Source organism: Loxodonta africana, chromosome 16 (genome assembly GCF_030014295.1).
Source record: "Loxodonta africana isolate mLoxAfr1 chromosome 16, mLoxAfr1.hap2, whole genome shotgun sequence".
NCBI classification, from domain to species: Eukaryota; Metazoa; Chordata; class Mammalia; order Proboscidea; family Elephantidae; genus Loxodonta; species Loxodonta africana.
The window spans coordinates 70732900-70749663 of NC_087357.1; the positions used below are offsets into that span (position 1 = coordinate 70732900).

Consider the following 16764-nt stretch of genomic DNA (forward strand, 5'->3'; position numbering starts at 1 on the left):
TTGCTCTCCCCCTGATGAGACAGCACACTCCCTCCCTCCACTCTCTATTTTCGTGTCCACTTGGCCAGCCTCTGACCCCCTCTGCTCTCTCATCTCCCCTTCAGACAGGAGATGCCAACATACTCTCGTGTGTCTACTTGATCCAAGAAGCTCACTCTTCACCAGTATCATTTTCTATCCCCTAGTCCAGTCCAATCCCTGTCTGAAGAGTTGGCTTTGGCAATGGCTCCTGTCTTGGGCTAACAGAAGGTCTGGGGACCATGACCACTGGGGTCCCTCTAGTCTCAGTCAGACCATTAAGTCCGGTCTCTTTATGAGAATTTGGGGTCTGCATCCCACTGCTCTCCTGCTCCCTCAGGGGCACTCTGTTGTGCTGCTCCCTGTCAGGGCAGTCATCAGTTGCAGCCAGGCACCATCTAGCTCTTCTGGTCTCAGGCCAATGCAGTCTCTGGTTGATGTGGTCCTTTCTGTCTCTTGGGCTCATAATTACTTTGTGTCTTTGGTGTTCTTCATTCTCCCTTACTCCAGGTGGGCTGAGACCCATTGAGGCATCTTAGATGGCCACTTGCTAGTGTTTAAGACACCAGACGCCACTCTACAAAGTGTGATGCAGAACGTTTTCTTAATAGATTTCATTATGCCAATTGACTTAGATGTTCCCTGAAACCATAGTCCCCAAGCCCCCATCCCAGCTACACTGGCCTTCAAAGCATTCAGTTTATTCAGGAAACTTCTGTGCTTTTAGTTTAGTCCAGTTGTGCTGACGTCTCCTGTATTGTGTGTTGTCTTTCCCTTCACCTAAAATAATTCTTATCTACTAATTTTTTTTTTTTTATCTAATTAGTGAGTACCCCTCTTCCTCCCTCCCTCCCCCCTCTCATATTCATCAAAGAAAATTTTCTTCTCAGTTTAAACTATTTCTCCGGTTATTATAATAGTGGTCTTATACGACATTTGTCCTTTTGCAATTGACTAATTTCACTCAGCATAATGCCCTCCAGATTCTTCCATGTTATGAAATGTTTCACAGATTCCTCACTGTTCTTTATTGATGCATAGTATTCCACTGTGTGAATATACCATTATTTACCCATTCATCCATTGACACCTTGGTTGTGTCTACCTTTTTGCTATTGTAAACAGCGCTGCAATGAACATGGGCGTGCATATATCTGTTTGTGTAAAGGCTCTTATTTCTCTAGGATATATTCTAAGGAGTGGGATTGCTGGATCGTATGGTAATTCTATTTCTAGCTTTTTAAGGAAGTACCAAATTGGTTTCCAAACTGGTTGTATCATTTTACATTCCTACCAGCAGTGTAAAAGTGTTCCAGTCTCCACAACCTCTCCAACATTTATTATTTTGTGTTTTTTGGATTAATGCCAGCCTTGGTGGAGTGAGATGGAATCTCACTGTAGTTTTGATTTGCATTTCTCTAATGGCTAATTATCACAAGCATTTCCTCATGTATCTGTTAACTACCTGAATGTCTTCTTTAGTGAAGTGCCTGTTCATATCCTTTGCCCATTTTTTAACTGGTTGTCTTTTGGTACTTGAGTTTCTATAGCATCATGTACATTTTAGAGATCAGGTGCTGCCTGGAAATGTCATAGCTAAAAACTTTTTCCCAGTCTATAGGTAATCTTTTGGTGAAGTCTTTGGATGAGCATAGGTGTTTGATTTTTAGGAGATCCCAGTTATCTAGTTCCTCTTTCGAATTGTTACTAATGCTTTGTATACTGTTTATGCCATGTATTAGGGCTCCTAGCATTGTCCCTATTTTTTCTTCCATGATCTTTATCATTTTAGATTTTATATTTAGGTCTTTGATCTATTTTGAGTTTGTTTTTGTGCATGGTGTGAGGTATGGGTCTTGTTTCATTTTTTTGCAGATGGATATCCAGTTATGCCAGCACCATTTATTAAAGAGACTGTCTTTTCCCCATTTAACTGACTTTGGGCCTTTGTCAAATATCAGCTTCTTATATGTGGATGGATTTATGTCTGGATTCTCAATTCTGTTCCACTGGTCTATGTATCTGTTGTACTGTTCAAAACACTGCCATATAGCAGGTTGAAACACTGCATATTCCTTGGGGTTGTTATAGGAAAAGGCATGCAGGGGATACGGAAAAAATTACTGAGTTATATAAATGTGCTACAAGCATTTGAGCAGGATATTATGATGGAAGAGATTGGTGGAAAAGTCATATGACAAGAATGCTGAATTCAGAAATTTATGCTGCCGATGTGCAACAGCTGGTAGGTCACAAAGAAGGGGAATTGACAGACCAGGACTGAATGGATTTTGAAGAGGAAAGAAATGCTGAAGAAGAAATAATGAGGAAGAGGAAGGAGAGAAGTTGTCAAAAAATTTTACAGTGAAAGGATTAGCTGAAGTTTCTTCTAAACTAAATCAGGGACTTCAGTTGCTTGAAAACATGGACCCAAACACTGATCGGTCTGCTAAAGCTGACAGGCAGATCTGGGAAGCAGTGAGATGTTACGGGAAAATATATAAAGAAAAAAAAGAAAAGGATCATAAAGACAACTCTCGCTAATTTTCTGAATGAAAACACCATCGCCATTCCTAGGGATAATCCAGAACCTTCCATAAGTGGAATTATTACCACAACTAACAAAGTGCCAACATCGTCCAACTCTTCTTCACTGTTGGAGTAAATTTTTATGATTTGTGTATTTTTTTATGTATGTGTTAAAATATATTTGTAATTTTATATGTAATGTTTCCAACCCCCGAAGACAAAGATCATATTTTTAAAGATACTGATAATAAAAAACTATAATAATGAAAACTAAAAACAAACAAAACATTAGCTATCTGACTTATGTCAGAACCAGTTTCCGACAGAGTCATCAGAAAGGAACCCCATGTGTTTTAAGGGACTCTTCAGGACAACTTGCCTGCTCAAACTCCTCCATGTCTACTTCTCCATCTCCGTTCAAATCAAACATCTTGAAGGCAATTTCAAAATTTCTCTGAGGAGCTGCAAGTAAAAAAGAAGGAAAGGAGGGAAGGAGAAAAGGAGGAAGAAAGAAAGAAAAGAAAGAAGGAAGGAAGGAATGGAAAAAGAAAAAACATTTAGAAGGCACTGACCAAAAAAAAAAATTCTTTAAGGAAAAGAGATGGTTAAACAATAAAATGTAGTATCATCAAGGTCACAAAACGCCACTGTATTTACCTAGATCGATCTTTCAGCAATACTCCTTAAAACCAGAACAGAATTTTACTGTGACCGGTGAAGACAGAGCTTGTCTATCTTTGAGTTTCAACACCTTTTATCTTAAATACTTTAACTCTGCGTTCTTAGACCCCATTCCCTTAACCATTTACTGTTAATGTTGTTGCTTAAATACAGTATTATTTACCTGGACAAGAAAGTCTGTCTGGGGTAAGACATATTGTTGGAAAGGAAGAAGCTGAAAATCTGTCTTGCCTTAAAACAAGCTAGCTTCTTTAGTGCTCCTCCCCAAACCAAACCCATTGCTCTTAACCACTGTGCCACCAGGGCCCCTTAATGACTGTAGATCAATCAAAATATAATATAGTTTCTGCACTGGAATAAAACTAATTTAACAGGCCTTCTTTCTCATCATATTGAATGTTTCTGATAAAAAAAAAAACAACAAACTATGATACTTCCTTCTTTTGGTGCTTCAAATTTATACAGCCCTAGAGAGTAAATAAAAATAAAATATCCGATATATCCTAATACCTTTGAATTAAAATTTCAGTTAATGTTATTCTTTTTTTGGGTGACAAAATACATATAACAGCAAATTTGCCATTTTTAAGTGTACAACTCAGTGGCTTTAATTAATTATATTCACAATGATCACTACTATTTGTTAATAAAACATTTTCATTACCTCAAACAGAAACTCTGTACCCATTAAGCAGTTAATGCCATTCTTACTAAAAAAAAGGTCTATCTATACAGATAGATAATACAGAGAAAAAAGTAAAAAAAATAGATTATACAGACAAAAAAGTAAAAAATCATGTATGTTACGCATTATTGTACAGAGTCTACATTCCCATTTTGCCCATGAATTTGTCAACAGCAGTATCTTCTGGGCTTAAATTCCATCTTCAGCCAGCCAGGCTGGTAAGCTCCTGGCTTTCTGGTGCCTGGATGAATCCTGTGCCTGTCTGCTTCCAATGCCTGCTTCACTTGATATTGGTCTCCAACAGGTTTGCTCTTCTTAGGTCACAACCTCAATTGCTGGGAAGGGATGCAGTTCGGGAGATTTGATTTTTATCTATTTATTGCTGCTTCTCAAATTTTTCCTACCTATCTGAATGCTGTCTTTCACAGAGGAGTTACTATGTGCCAAGCATCGAGCTAGATAATTTAAAGCTGTTTATTATATGACTTTATACTTTCAGTGAAACCTTTTATTATTTAAACAGAGGAAGAAATTGGGGCTCAAAGCCATTAAATCACTAGCTCAAAATCACACAGCTAATATGTGGAAGAAATAGAAGGTGAACTCAGGTCAACACTGATTTCAACGTAGATAACCTTTTCATCATGCCTCACGGTCTCCAGTATAAATGCAGAAGTAATTATGATAATAAAAACATGCTCTTTATTTTGATATGTTTTGATCTAGAAGCAAAACAAACCCACTGGTTATGTAAGTCTCTGCAAAAGATGGCAGTTCCAGACTGCTCATCTCATTCCATATTCTATGCTTGTACTTCAGGCTGCACCAACTGGAGACTACATTAGCTTTTAGATATGTTCTTCATGTGTTTTTTAAAATTCTGAATATGAATCTCTTTAAACAGGAAAACACTCTCCTGTTTTTCCCTACTGTCTCACACTTGGTACACTTCATTTTTTTTCACATGGGAAGCCTTCAATTTACTAAAGTTTAGCATAACTGCTGGTGGGAATGCAAAATGGTACAACCACTTTGGAAAACGACATGGTGCTTCCTTAAAAAGCTAGAAATAGAAATACCATATGATCCAGCAATCTCATTCCTAGGAATATATCCTAGTGAAGTAAGAGCCATTGAATAGATGGCTAGACATATGCACAAATAGACATACGGACACCCATGTTCATTGCAGCATTGTTCACTACAGCAAAAAGATGGAAACAACCTAGATGCCCATCAACAGATGAATGGATAAACAAACTATGGTACATTCGCATAATGGAGTACTATGCAGTGACAAAAAATGATGAATCTGTGAAGCATCTCATAACATGGATGAATCTGGAGGGCAATACGCTGAGTGAAATAGGTCAATCACAAAAGGACAAATATTGTATGAGACCACTACTATAAAAACTCATGAAAAGGAACAACCTTTGATGGTTACGAGGGAGGGGAGAGGTGAGAGGGAAAAACACTAAATAGACAATAGGTAAGTGGTAACTTTGGTAAAGGATAAACAGTACACAATAAGCCAGCACAACCTGTCTAAGGCAAGGTCATGGAAGTTCCATAGACACATCTGAACTCCCTGAGGGACCTAATTACTAGATTGAGGGCTGTGGGGACCATGGTCTCAGAGAACATTTAGCTCAATTGGCATAACACAGTTTATAAAGAAAATGTTCTACATTCTACTTTGGTGAGTTGTGTCTGGGGTCTTAAAAGCTTTTGAGTGGCCATCTAAGATACTCCACTGGTCTCACACTATCTGCAGCAATGGAGAATGAAGAAAACCAAAGACATAAGGGAAAGATTAGTCCAAAGGACTAATGGACCACGACTACCACAGCCTCCACAGACTGAGTCCAGCACAACTAGATGGTGCCTGGTTACCACCACCGACTGTTCTGACAGGGATCACAGTGGTGGATCCTGGACAGAGCTGGAGAAAAATGTAGAGCAAAATTCTAACTCACAAAACAAACAAACAAACAAACCAGACTTACTGGTCTGACAGAGACTGGAGAAACCTCGAGAGTAGGGCCCCAGGATACTCTTTTAGCTCAGTAATATTAGACAGGCCCATAAAACAAAACGAAACTAAAGGGGTATACCAGCCCAGGGGCAAGGACTAGAAGGTGGAGGCGGGGGAGCAGAACAGGAAAGCTGGTAATAGGGAACCCAAAGTTGAGAAGGGAAGAGTGTTCACATTTTGTGGGGTTGGTAACCAACATCACAAAATAGTATGTGTGCTAATTGATGAGAAACCAGTTTGTTCTGTAAAGCTTCATCTAAAAAAACTAAAGTACAATAAAAAAAAATTTAGCATATAATTCAATCTGAGTGCACATCTGCCCTTTAAAAAAGTAATATTTGTGTTTAAGGTAAAGTTTACATAGCAGATTAGGTTCCCATTTAACAATTTCTACACAAATTATTCAGTGATATTGGTTCCATTTTTCACAATGTGTCATTATTCTCATTCATTCCATTCTGATTGTATCATTTCCATTAACCTAGTTTCCCTGCCCCCTTACCTTCTCATCTTTTCTTTGGAATAATTTTTGACCATTTGATGTCCTATAGATGAGTTTGTTTGTGTCTTTAAATCTGAGGTGTGTCTCTTTTAGGCAGCATATAGACAAATTGTGTTTTTTAATCCATCCTGCCACTGTCTATTTGAGCATGTAGTCCATTTATATTCAGCATAATTATAGATAGGTATGAGTTTAGTGCTGTCATTTTGATGTCTTTTTTTGTGTTGTTGACGGTTTCTTTTTTCCACTTTATTTTCTGCGCAGAGTAATTTTTCTCTATATACTGTTTTTTCCTCTTTTTCATTGTTGTTGATTTTGTTTTTGCTGAGTCTTTGTTTTTCTTGTATTTTATTCTGATGTGTAGGATTGTTAGTCTCCTTTGTGGTTACCTTAATATTTACACCTATTTTTCTAAGTTTAAACCTAACTTTTATCTCTTTATATTGCCTTGACTTCCTCTCCATGTGAAGGATCCATGACTACATTTTTAAGTCCCTCTTTATTGATTTAACGTTGTCATCTTTTACATAATGGCATCGCCATTTCCCTATTTTGAGCATTTATCTTGATTTATTTTTTTTTTATTTCCCTATCTGGGTTGACATCTGGTTGTTCTGTCCTGTGTTCTAGTCTTGGGTTGTTACCTGATGTTACTGATTTTATAACCAGAGAGCTCCCTTTAGTATTTCTTGTAATTTTGGTTTGGTTTTTGCAAATTCCCTAAACTTCTGTTTATCTGGTAATGTTCTAATTTTGCCTTCATATTTGAGAGACAGTTTTGCTGGATATATGATTCTTGGTTGGCAATTTTTTTCCTTCAATATTTTATATATGTCATCCCATTGCCTTCTTGCCTGCATTGTTTCTGATGAGTAGTCCGAGCTTATTCTTACTGACACTCCTTTGTAGGGGGCTTTTCATTTATCACTAGCCACTCTTAAAATTCTCTATCTTTGGTTTTGGCAAGTTTGATTACAATATGTCTTGGTGACTTTCTCTTCGGATCTACCTTATGTGGGGTTCGATGAGCATCTTAGATAGATATTTTCTCATCTTTCATGATATCAGGGAAGCGTTTGCTAACAAATCTTCAATGATTCTCTCTGTATTTTCCGTTATCCCTCCCTGTTCTGGTACTCCAATCACTTGTAGGCTATTTCTCTTGATAGAGTCCCACATGATTCTCAGGGTTTCTTCATTTTTTTAAATTCTTTTATCTGATTTTTCTTCGAATATATTGGTGCCAAGTGTTTTATCTTCAATCTCACTAATTCTGACTTCCATTTCCTCAGTTCTGCTCCTCTGACTTTCTATTGAGTTGTCTAATTCTGAAATTTTATTGTTAATCTTCTGAATTTGTTTTCTGTCTCTCTATGGATTCTTGCAGCCTATTAAATTTGTCATTATGGTCTTGAATAACCTTCTTAATTTCCTTCATTGCTTTATCTGTGTGTTCCTGGGCTTGTTCTGTTTTGCCTGATCTCCTTCCTGATCTCTTGAAGAGTTCTGTATATTAACCTTTTGTATTCTACCTCTGGTAATTCCAGGAATATCTCTTCATCTGGAAGATCCCTTGATTCTGTTTTGGGAGCTTGTTGCTTCTTTATGTGATTTGATATTGACTGTTGTCTCCAAGCCATCTATAAATTAGTATATTTAGTTATTTTATGTTTGCTTACTGTGTCCTAGCTTCTTGCTTTGTTTTGTTTCAATATGCCTGAATAGGCTGCTTGAGTGAGCTAGCTTGACTATTGGCACCTTTGAGGCTCTAATGTCCTGTCACCAGATGACTAGAGCTGTTAGCAGGTATATGAGCCTAACAGCCCATTCACTTTTCTTGTATGGATTCAGCTCATGTGTCCACATAGTCAGTCACCAAGTGTGTGGTGCAGGCTCTTTCCTACAGTCTTAGAGGAGCAGGGGTGATTGGTGTAGGCACAGGTATCTGGTTGCAGCCGGGGGTCAGACTGAGCAGGGCAGGGGCCTACAATCGCCCCCCGAGTGTCTGTGAGGAAAGTGGGTCCCTGTTCCCTAGAGCACACAGGTGTGTGGGCTCTGCAGCCAGACCATGGGCACCCAATGCTCTTGGTTGTAAGGACTGGGAGGCACCACTTATCTCACAGGTGGCTAGGTGGCATGGGTGGAGCCACCCGTCCTCAGGCCCCTGATGTGGGTAGGTGAGGACTCTGCTTAATATGTAGAGTGGTGTCAAACATCAAAAATCTGCTTCTCCACCACACAACTGAAACAGCTAAAGTCAGACCTCAGGCACATACACTGTTGCACTCTGCCAACAAGGGCCTTTTTGCTGAAATGGGCCCACGCAGGTCCACGCAGGGGTGAAAGGCATTAAAAGTCTGTGGACTGTTTGTGCTTGGACAGGAGCTGCTTCTGCCCCGAGTTCCCAGCTTAGGGGAGCCAGAAGATGATTTTTTCCCCATTTGTTAGTCTGTTCCTTCTCCATGGCCAGGAGAATGGCTCAGAGCACACAGCAGAACCTATCTCAGAACCAGGGAAATCGACAGCCACTGAAGCAGGCTTGGGCACTAGGGCAGAGGGAGGAGGGATCGGATAAATGAGAGACAGTTCTTTTGCAAGGGGTGCTATTTGATCTGCATGGTAAATTAGACGCAAGCACTTATCTTTTGCTGAGAGTGCTATTCTTTGCTGATCCTGGAGGCGTGAGTAGACTCTGTGAGACTCGCTTTCTCTCCCTGGAGGAAACTGTGTCCCACTGCCAGCCCCACTGCGGCCGCACCAGAACATCATGCCTGAGGGGTGTTGGTTTCCATCAAGTCAGGTCCAGCAACTCCTAACCGCTTCTGAGCTATCTCTCCCTCCCCATGCTGCTCAGTCAGGTTTCTAAATTTTGTCTTTGATGTTCAGGGCTCCTAGATTGTCATATATAAAATCAATTCACTTGTTTTTTGGGGTCTTTGTTGTACGAGGGATCACCAGAAGCATCTGACTACTCCATCATCTTGGCTCTGCCTCCTATAGATGATTTTTTAAAGGAGCTCATTACTTATGGGTGATATTCTTTATTTTACGAGCCAATCTGTTATTTAGCTAAAAGGTGATCTCAAGGGATAATTTCAGTTTAAGGTTTAAAGAGTATCTCAGGGTCTCAGGGCAATAGTCTCAAGAAGATCTCTAGTCTCAACTGGTTCAGTAAGTTTGGATTTTTTAAGAATTTGAGCTCTGTTCCACATCTTTCTTCCATTCTATCTGGATCGATCTATTATCGCCCTGATCTGAACAGTCAGTCGCGATAGCTGGGCATCATCTGGTTCTTCCGGTCTCAGGGTAGATGAGGCCATGGTCCATGTAGGTTGTTAGTCCTGTAAACTGTTTTCTTCTTTGAGTCTTTGGTTTCCTGCTTTCTCTTTTGTTCTGGATGAACAGAGAGTAAAAGTTGTATCTTAGATGGCTGCTCACAAGCTTTTAAGACCACAGACACTACTCGCCACATTGGGATGGAGAACACATGCTTTATGAACTATATTATGCCAATTGACTGAGTTGCCCCATGAGACTAAAGTCCCAGGTCTTCAAATCCTGAAAACCAATCTCGTGAGGTGTTTGATTATATTTAAGAAGTGTCCATAACTGTGTACCCTATGTGGTTTATTGTATATATCAATATATATTCATGCACACACATACCTGTAGGTACATGCCTATAGATATATCTATCTTTGAACACTTGTGTACCCACATATTCATACCCATACATATATATGCCTATATATATATTTGTGTAACCACACACGGTTTTTGGTCGTTGTTGCAAAATTATATTTGTCATATCTTTACCAAAAATGTCCTTTCCTCTTGTACACTTCTTACTGACATCATTTATCTTGGTCAAGCTGTGCATGGCTCACTTCATTCTTACACATGATTTGCCTAATCCCTGTAGACACTTGAGATTGTAACAACTTCAGAAAACATAAAACCACTGAAGGTTTTAAGTGTGTGTGTGGAGGGTGACACAGTCAAACAGTCATTCATAAAGGACTTCTCTGACTACAGTGTGAAGGATGAGTTGGAAACAAGAGCGGGCTTCAGAGAAGATCACAGAAGCTCTTGTAAATGTTCAAAGTTTGAACTGTGTGGCAGTGGTAATGGAGAAGAGGATACAATTTTGAAAAATCTTAGGGAGGCAGAATTTATGTAACTTAATGATTTAGTTAACAGCGAGTTAAAAGTGGAAAGAGATGACAGCATGACTGGCTTAGGCTACTGGGTAGCTTGCACGGCATCAACCAAAAGAGAAAACAGAAAAACGTTTGAGAAGTAAAACGAGTCTAGTTGGGATCTGCTGAATTGGCGGGGTCCACAGTATATTCAGATGCAGATGTTCAGGAGGTAGCTGGAAATATGGGTCTAAAGCTTAGAAGAGAGAGGTTAAAACTTGGACTCTAAATTAGCATGTATGTGGTTAGCTGCAAAGGACCTGAAGTTGACCAAGGAGAAAAGGGGGTGGAGGAGAAGGATGAGGAAAAGCAGCAGGATGCAGTACGATGCTAAGATTTAAGGTGCAAGGAAAGGGAAAGGAAACAGTGAAAGAGAAGGTGGCATCACAGCATTAGAAGGAATACAGTCCAAATTAATAGAAGTAGGAAAAAGACTGGCCAAGTCAATATGTTCCCATAAATGAACCAAAGCAGCTTTCCTAGTCCCTATCTCTACTGGTTACACAGAGTGAACAATGAGTGCTTAAAATTTCAGCTGTATCATTATCTTTTTTTTGTTGTCTCATGAGTGCCTGGAACACTTAAGTGACTGAATGGGTTATTCTGGCAAATCATACTTAATATTTCCTTCTACAACTAAGATTAAATTCATTTTACCAAATAAAGCAAAAGGTTTATACATCTTCTTTCTACCCTGGCATAGTTGCTTTCAAGGAATCCCTGAGTGGCACAAACAGTTAAGCGCTCGGCTATTATCTGAAAGGTTGGCAGTTCAAATCCATCCAGAGGGACCTCAGAAGGAAGCCCTGGCGAGCTACTTTCAAAAGAGCCCAGCTACTGAAAACCCTATGAAGGGCAGTTCTACTCTGTAACACATGGGTCACAACGAGCTAGAATTGGCTCAATGGCAACTGGGTTTTTTGTTTTTGGTTTAGTTACTCTCAAGCAGAGTATCTGCTGTATGTGGAGCTTTATTGTTGTTGTTAAATGCCGTTAAATAGATTTCGACTTACAGCGAGCCCATGTGACAGCGTAGTACTGCCCCATAGGGTTTTCTAAGCTTTAATTCTTTACTGGAGCAGATTCCCAGGTCTTTCTCCCACAGAGCTCCCAGGTTTGTCTGAAATGCCAACCTTTCAGTTAGCAGCCAAGCACTTAATCATTATGCCACCAGGGCTTCTTATGTGAAGCTACTTGGTGGAGAGGCTGAACTCCTGCGCTCTGGCTACTGATATGGCAGGTTAGGGCAACAGACCTGTACATTCTCATTTAGGCCTGCCCAGTCTATTAGTGAAGGTCCCTTGAGCAGCAGTTCTCTCAGGCTGAATATTCAATTTTCACCTGCGTATCATGTCAAAGCATATAAAACACACAAGCAAGCAAAGGAACAAAACCCCAGCTTGCTCTAAGTGAAACACACGACACAAGAATATGCTGTCAGGCAATTCTCTTGTGAACTTCCCTGTCTCCACTTAAATGGAGGCTTCGGAGTACTGTTTGAATCTAGTTGTTCTGGAAAGCTTTCAGGTGTCCTTAGAAATAGATACTACCACAACCTGCTCATTTGGATTTACCCTAATTCACAATCTATTTCCTTAAAGAAAAAATCCACTCTGAAAGAATTCCTTTGAAGTCCAGGCTACTTACAGAGTGAACTATGAGGCTTTCTCCCCCTGCTGCAAATACCATAATCTATTTCCAAAATGATCTTAACATATGTAGACACTGATTAAAACAATAATAAAATTCTATACCAAGGTGCATTACTACATCTTTTAGATTTTCACAATGACCTTTGCTACTAGGAAATGAAGATACATGAAGTGCATTCTGGTTAAGAATCCATTTTTATAATATTCTACCACTGAGAATCAACAATAACAACTCTAGATTGTTCTCTGAAGCACAGATTTTTCTACTTTGCTTTAGTGGTAAGGGGTAAAAAGTTATCTTTTTCTATGTGTAATAAGTCACTAATCAGAGTCTCAAGCAATAACACTAGGGGTCTTGAAACTTTCATGGCTGTGTCACTTGGTATTTTTTAAAAGAAAATGCACAAGAATACGGCTCTAATTCTGGCTCCCCAGAACAACATAATGAGTCATTTGCTGCCTTCAATTCTTTTTCTGGTAGTACTGACGGAATGAACAACATTAAAAAAAAAAAAAAAAATGAACAGGTTAGCGAATTGGTTTGCTTCTCCTACCATAAAATCCCTCCTTGTACTACTTCTGTTTTAAAATGATACTGTAGAACGAAGAAGTAATATACAATATTGGAAAACTCTGAGTTACAAAAGACTTTAGAATATGACCCTCTGTTCAATGATGAACCTTACTATTGAATTTGTAAGGATGATCATAAAGTCTTATTTGATGAGAGAGAGGTCACCATTCCCGAGGCCTATACCATTTTTGGCCACGTCAATTGAGTTCTTTCTCATGCAGAGCCCAAATCTACTTCTGTGTAGCTCCCACTAACTGCCCTAGTTTTATTTTCTAGAGAAATAAAAAATATATATGCTTTCTCATCTGAATGATGGACCTCTGAATAAATGAAAACTATTTTTTTTATTACCATAGATATAAAAGGGGTGGGGCAGGGAAACTAGATTAATGGAAATGGAAGAACCAGAATGGAAATAATGAGAATATCAACACAATGTGAAAAACGTAACCAATGTCACCAATTTGTACAGAAATTGTTAAACTGAGAACCTAATTTGCTGTGTAAACTTTTAACTGAAAACACAAAAAAGTATTATTAAAACACACACACACATACACATACAAACTGTTTGCATGTCCCTATTAAAGTTTCTTAGGCTTGCTTCCAGAACTTCAACATCCCAATAGCCCTTCTCTGGAGTACTTTGTTTTATTTTTTGGCTTATAAGAACAGAAACGTATTGGCTCACAGTTCTGGAGATGAGAAGTCCAAATTCCGAGTGTAGATAGGGCCATGTTCTCTTCAAAGACTCTAGGGGAAGATACTTTCTTGTCTCTCTGGGTTCCGGCAGCTCCAGGCGCTCCTTGGCCTGCAGCTGCAGTATAACTCTGTTGTCAAGCAGCTGGCTTTCTTTTGTCCATTTCTGTGTCTCTTCTCTTTTACAGCATTTGGACTGGATTAGGACCCACCCTACTTTGGTATGATCTTCTGTTAGTTTCACAGATAATAAATACATCAGTATGAGGCTTTTTAAATTACTATAGGTTTACAGTGTGCTTTTAAGTCAAGCAGTATGAGTCCTCCAACTTTATTCTTTAAGATTGTTTTAGCTATTCAGGGTCCCTTGTCCTTCCATATATGTATTTGAGGATTGGCTTTTCCATTTCTATCAAGAAGGCTATTAGGATTTTCCCAGGGATTGCACTGAATTTATAGATTGCTTTGGGTAGTGTTGATATCTTAACTATGTTAAGCCTTCCAGTCCATGAACACGGAATGTCATTTATTTAGGACTTTAATTTCTTTCAGCAATGCTTTATAGTTTTCTGTATATAGGCCTTCCACCTTCTTGGTTAAATTTGTTCCTAGGTATTTTATTCTTTTGGATGCTATTATAAATGGTAATCTTTCCTTAACATTTTTTTCCTCTTGCACATTGCTGAGGTATAGAAACCCTATTGATTTCTGTGTGTTGACCTTTTACTCTGCCACTTTGCTGAATTTGTAATGACTTTTTCACTGTAACACAAGATTTAGTTTCTTACCATTTAGTGATTCAATATGCTCAAAGCAGGGTAAATTAATTAGGCTGCTTCCTGAGTGTTTTCTGTGGTTGCGCAGCTGTATACTCCCATCCAACTGTACTGCAGGGGGGCCATGGAGGCTTTATATAACACAAACCACAAGTTCAAATTAGTATGTATTGAATACTGCATTCTGGTAGAGACTACGCATATTTTTTAAGTGTTCAAGGGACATTTAGACAGACTCGTTATATATTCACACACACACACAAAACAAACAAATGCACAAGTAATAAAAGAAACGGCAAATGCAGTATTTTTATGATCACAGTGTGATAAACTAGGTCAAAGGAGTAAAATCAGTTTGATTAGCATGCTAGACGCTGAAAAAGCATTTGATAAAATTCAAGTGTTCCTAATGTTTTTTTTCTTTTTGAGAAACAGTAGCAGGTACTTCTTTAATATGGTAAAGAATATTTACGTGAAACCAAGATTCACAAAACACTGAATTGAAGAGTCCTAGAGACGTTCATTGTAATGTAATGAGCTAAGTATGATGTTTACAACTGCTATTATTTGGAAAGTTCTAGCCAAAACAATACAATGAAATAAAATAAAACATATATGTTAAAAAAAGAGGGGGAAAATTATCATTATTTACAGAACATATAACTGTCTTACTAAAATGCTAAGAAAATAAACGCAAAACACAAAACCATTAATAGTAATGTGTTCATTTATATAATTAATATCCAGAAGTCCAAACCAAACCCACTGCCGCTGAGTCGATTCCAACTGATAGCGACCCTGTATGACAGAACAGAACTGCCCCACAGAGTTTCCAAGGAGTGTCTGGTGTATTCGAACTGCTGGCCCTTTGGTCTGCATATACAGCACCTAGACACTATGCCACCAGGGTTTCCACACACAAGTCAGTAAAATGATTTGATCAGTGCCTAATTGGTACATAATTCTGTAAGTTAGACATCATGGAAACACACTACAAAGGAAAGAATCATGACTGGATCAACTGACCATTATTAAAAAGACTAAATGACAATTCCAATTTTAGGCTCCTAAGCAAAAATAGGAAATAAGAATTTTATTTTATTGTTCTTCCAATACAGTCTCCTGAACTCACTGCTTTTTACTGAGGAAAACTGCATGAGTAAGTGCAAGGGGAAAAAAAATCACACAGATTTAAGGCAAAAAAGTTTCATCCTTTGCCCTGTTTTTCCTTTAGAAGTCACATGGAGAAGGCAAGCTCTATTAATTTCATTTTTTGCTCTTAATAAAATATCCTCTTAAGAATGTAATGCATTTATAAATTGGGAAACCAAAATACTCAACAAGCTGTCCCAAAGCATCTTCTTAATTACCCCTCTTCCTTCTTGATCTATAGTTTCTACTAACTGAAATTTTTTTTTTAATTTTATTGTGCTTTTAGGTCAGAGTTTACAGCACAAATTAGTTTCTTATTTAAAAAGTTGTACACAAATTGTTTTGCGATATTGGTTGCAATCCCTGCAATGTGTCTGCATCAGCACTCTCCTCCTTTCTCTTCATACCCCAAGTTTCCTGTGTCTAGTTTTCCTGTCCCTTCCTGCCTTCTCGTCTTTGCTTTTGGGCCAGGTGTTGCCCATTTGGTCTCACATACTTGATTGAACTAAGCAGCACACTCCTCATGTGTATTATTGTTTGTTTTATAGGCCTATCTAATCTTTCGCTGAAAGTGGACTTCAGTTCTGAGTCAGCAGGGTGTCCAGGGACCATAGTCTTGGGGGTTCCTCCAGTCTCTGTCAGACCAGTAAACCTGGTCTTTAGTGAATTTGAATTTTTTTCTACATTTTTCTTCTGCTCTGTCTGGGACCATCTATTGTGATCCCTGTCAGAGCAGCTGGTCAGTGGTGGTAGCTGGGCAACATCTAGCTCTTCTAGGCTCGGGCAAATTTTTTTTTTTTTTTTTAAGATCAAGATAAGTCTAAAGTTATCATGGAAGCCTATGGAGAAATTAGGAGTTGAGGTGGGCTTATGCCCAAGTTTACACCTAGATCTATTCCCCACATGCATAACCAATAAGTTTTTTTGAAAGTGTTAGTTTAAAAATAATAATTAACATTTACTGAGGGCTTACCCTGTATCAGGTACTATTCAAAGTAACTTGTATGTTACTTGGAACAAGCCTATAAGGGGGTACTAGTGGAAACCCTGGTGGTGTAGTGGTCACGAGCTATGGCTGCTAACCAAATGCTCGGCAATTCGAATCTACCAGGTGCTCCCTGGAAACCATATGGAACAGTTCTACTCTGTCCTATAAGGTCGTTATAAGTCGGATTCAACTCAGTGGCAATGGGTTTTGGTTTCAGCGGTACTAGTAGTTATCATCATTTTCAGATGAAGAAACTGAGGCTTACATAGCT

At 38.7% G+C, this 16764-nt stretch overlaps 1 protein-coding gene across 4 annotated transcripts in view; it reads right to left on the bottom strand.

Annotated features, from left to right (window-relative positions):
• The window catches only part of MICU1 (mitochondrial calcium uptake 1), a 269106-nt gene that overhangs the window by 133942 nt on the left and 118400 nt on the right, over positions 1 to 16764 (bottom strand). For 2 of the 4 annotated variants that reach the window (XM_064269703.1, XM_003408889.4), the window contains exon 7: positions 2927 to 3009. The exons of 1 other annotated variant lie outside the window; for it this stretch is intronic. In XM_064269703.1, coding sequence (XP_064125773.1) covers positions 2927 to 3009 — 83 coding nt within the window. Of the gene's footprint in view, positions 1 to 2926; positions 3010 to 14365; positions 14485 to 16764 lie in introns of all 4 variants that reach the window. One more of the 4 variants, XM_023547063.2, reaches the window with a different exon arrangement.